Source organism: Sardina pilchardus, chromosome 22 (assembly GCF_963854185.1).
Source record: "Sardina pilchardus chromosome 22, fSarPil1.1, whole genome shotgun sequence".
NCBI lineage: Eukaryota > Metazoa > Chordata > Actinopteri > Clupeiformes > Clupeidae > Sardina > Sardina pilchardus.
Genome location: NC_085015.1, coordinates 1,814,276 through 1,816,775, shown reverse-complemented (window position 1 = coordinate 1,816,775; position 2,500 = coordinate 1,814,276). Strand labels below are relative to the sequence as shown.

General features: G+C 42.8%; 1 protein-coding gene across 1 annotated transcript in view; it reads right to left on the bottom strand.

The window, feature by feature from the left end:
• The window catches only part of grin2ca (glutamate receptor, ionotropic, N-methyl D-aspartate 2Ca), a 55,524-nt gene that overhangs the window by 43,892 nt on the left and 9,132 nt on the right, over positions 1-2,500 (bottom strand). Inside the window, exon 3 of the mRNA XM_062526882.1 lies at positions 906-1,020. Within this exon, the coding sequence (XP_062382866.1) occupies positions 906-1,020 (115 nt within the window). The remainder of the gene's footprint in view (positions 1-905; positions 1,021-2,500) is intronic.

The following is a 2,500-nucleotide window of genomic DNA, read 5'->3' as shown; positions in this document are numbered from 1 at the left end:
AGTACATAGTGCTATGAGAGGAGATGTTCTCTGAAGAGCTGGGTCTAGTTGTAAGTACATAGTGCTATGAGAGGAGATGTTCTCTGAAGAGCTGGGTCTAGTTGTAAGTACATAGCGCTATGAGAGGAGATGTTCTCTGAAGAGTTGGGTCTAGTTGTAGGTATTGCTATGAGAGGAGATGTTCTCTGAAGAGCTGGGTCTAGTTGTAAGTACATAGTGCTATGAGAGGAGATGTTCTCTGAAGAGCTGGGTCTAGTTGTAAGTACATAGTGCTATGAGAGGAGATGTTCTCTGAAGAGCTGGGTCTAGTTGTAAGTACATAGCGCTATGAGAGGAGATGTTCTCTGAAGAGTTGGGTCTAGTTGTAGGTATTGCTATGAGAGGAGATGTTCTCTGAAGAGCTGGGTCTAGTTGTAAGTACATAGTGCTATGAGAGGAGATGTTCTCTGAAGAGTTGGGTCTAGTTGTAGGTATTGCTATGAGAGGAGATGTTCTCTGAAGAGCTGGGTCTAGTTGTAAGTACATAGTGCTATGAGAGGAGATGTTCTCTGAAGAGCTGGGTCAGGTTGTAAGTATAGTGCTATGAGAGGAGATGTTCTCTGAAGAGCTGGGTCAGGTTGTAAGTATAGTGCTATGAGAGGAGATGTTCTCTGAAGAGCTGGGTCTAGTTGTAAGTACATAGCGCTATGAGAGGAGATGTTCTCTGAAGAGCTGGGTCTTCAGTTTTTTTGAAGACGGAGAGGGATGTCCCTACTCTAGTAGGAACTGGTAGTGCGTTCTTCTAACGAGGAATTTACACCTTAAAATATGTGTTCTGATTGGAGCCCCCCTTGCCTGCTGTGCCATCCTGGCATTCGTGCTACCATTTGTGTGTGTGTGTGTGTGTGTGTGTGTGTGTGTCTGACCTTGTCCCATTGTCTCTCGCGGTCGAGGGTGATGACGATCATGGAGGGGTTGACCAGGTAGCCGTCGCTGTTGAAGGAGAAGTCTGTGTACTCCCATGTCACGTTCAACATGTGTCTGTCGCGCACACACACACACACACACACACACACACACACACACACACACACACAGAGATTCTTATTAACACATTTAGTAACACTGTTATACAACAGAGAAAAGTGTTCTGTGTCTGACCACATGTATTAACACTACTCTGTATTAATAACACATGTAGTAACACTACTCTGGTAATAACACATGTAGTAACAGTGTTTATAACACATGTATTAACACGACTCTGGTAATAACACATGAAGCAACAGTGTTAGTAACACATGTATTAACACTACTCTGGTAATAACACATGAAGCAACAGTGTTAGTAACACATGTATTAACACTACTCTGGTAATAACACATGAAGCAACAGTGTTAGTAACACATGTATTAACACTACTCTGGTAATAACACATGAAGCAACAGTGTTAGTAACACATGTATTAACACGACTCTGGTAATAACACATGAAGCAACAGTGTTAGTAACACATGTATTAACACTACTCTGGTAATAACACATGAAGCAACAGTGTTAGTAACACATGTATTAACACTACTCTGGTAATAACACATGAAGCAACAGTGTTAGTAACACATGTATTAACACTACTCTGGTAATAACACATGTAGTAACAGTGTTAATAACACTGGTGACAAACACACATCGAAGGGCTCTTATTATGACAAGTAATGATACACATATACATGTACAAATATGCTTAACACTGTTATAGCAATCGATGAGTCTCTCTCTCTCACACACACACACACACGTAATAACAAATATTGCACGGCTCAGAGTGCTGCAGAAAGTGAATGGTTCTTCCCAATGTTCGCAGGTCTGATATTTCGATATTTCTCGAAAACAGACCGTTGCTAAGTATAACAGACTGCTGTCAAGGAAATGGGTTTTGTGCTTCTAATTGAAGTGCTCAACGAATCCGTTGGCCTATTGCAATGGGATTTCATATCAGGAAATAGGTCCCTTCAGGGCGGAGCAAGACGCCTCTGCTGCGCGTCGTGGTCCGGTTCGCCCTGTCGGGACCTATTTCCCGCTAATGACCAGCGTTACATTATCCCTTACATAACAATAGATGGGTCTCAAGCACACACACACATACACACACACACACACACACACACACACACACACACATGCTGGCAGTGACTTCTGCACTGTATCAAACACACACACTCACACACACCACAGAGCTGATCTGGGAATTTCTGTAATGAAATGAACTTACAGCGAAAGGACATTAATTAATTCACACCCTATAATCCTCTTATGACACAGACAGACAGGCTGCGTTTGTGTGTGTGTGTGTGTGTGAAAGAGAGAGAATATGTGTGTGTGGAGGGGAGGGGGCAAAGCCGACACCGTACAGGATAAAATAATATCATCAAATAGTGTTTGTGAAGAGACAGCAGGATGACATCAGGACAGAGATGAACACACACACACACACACACACGCACACACACGCACACACACAC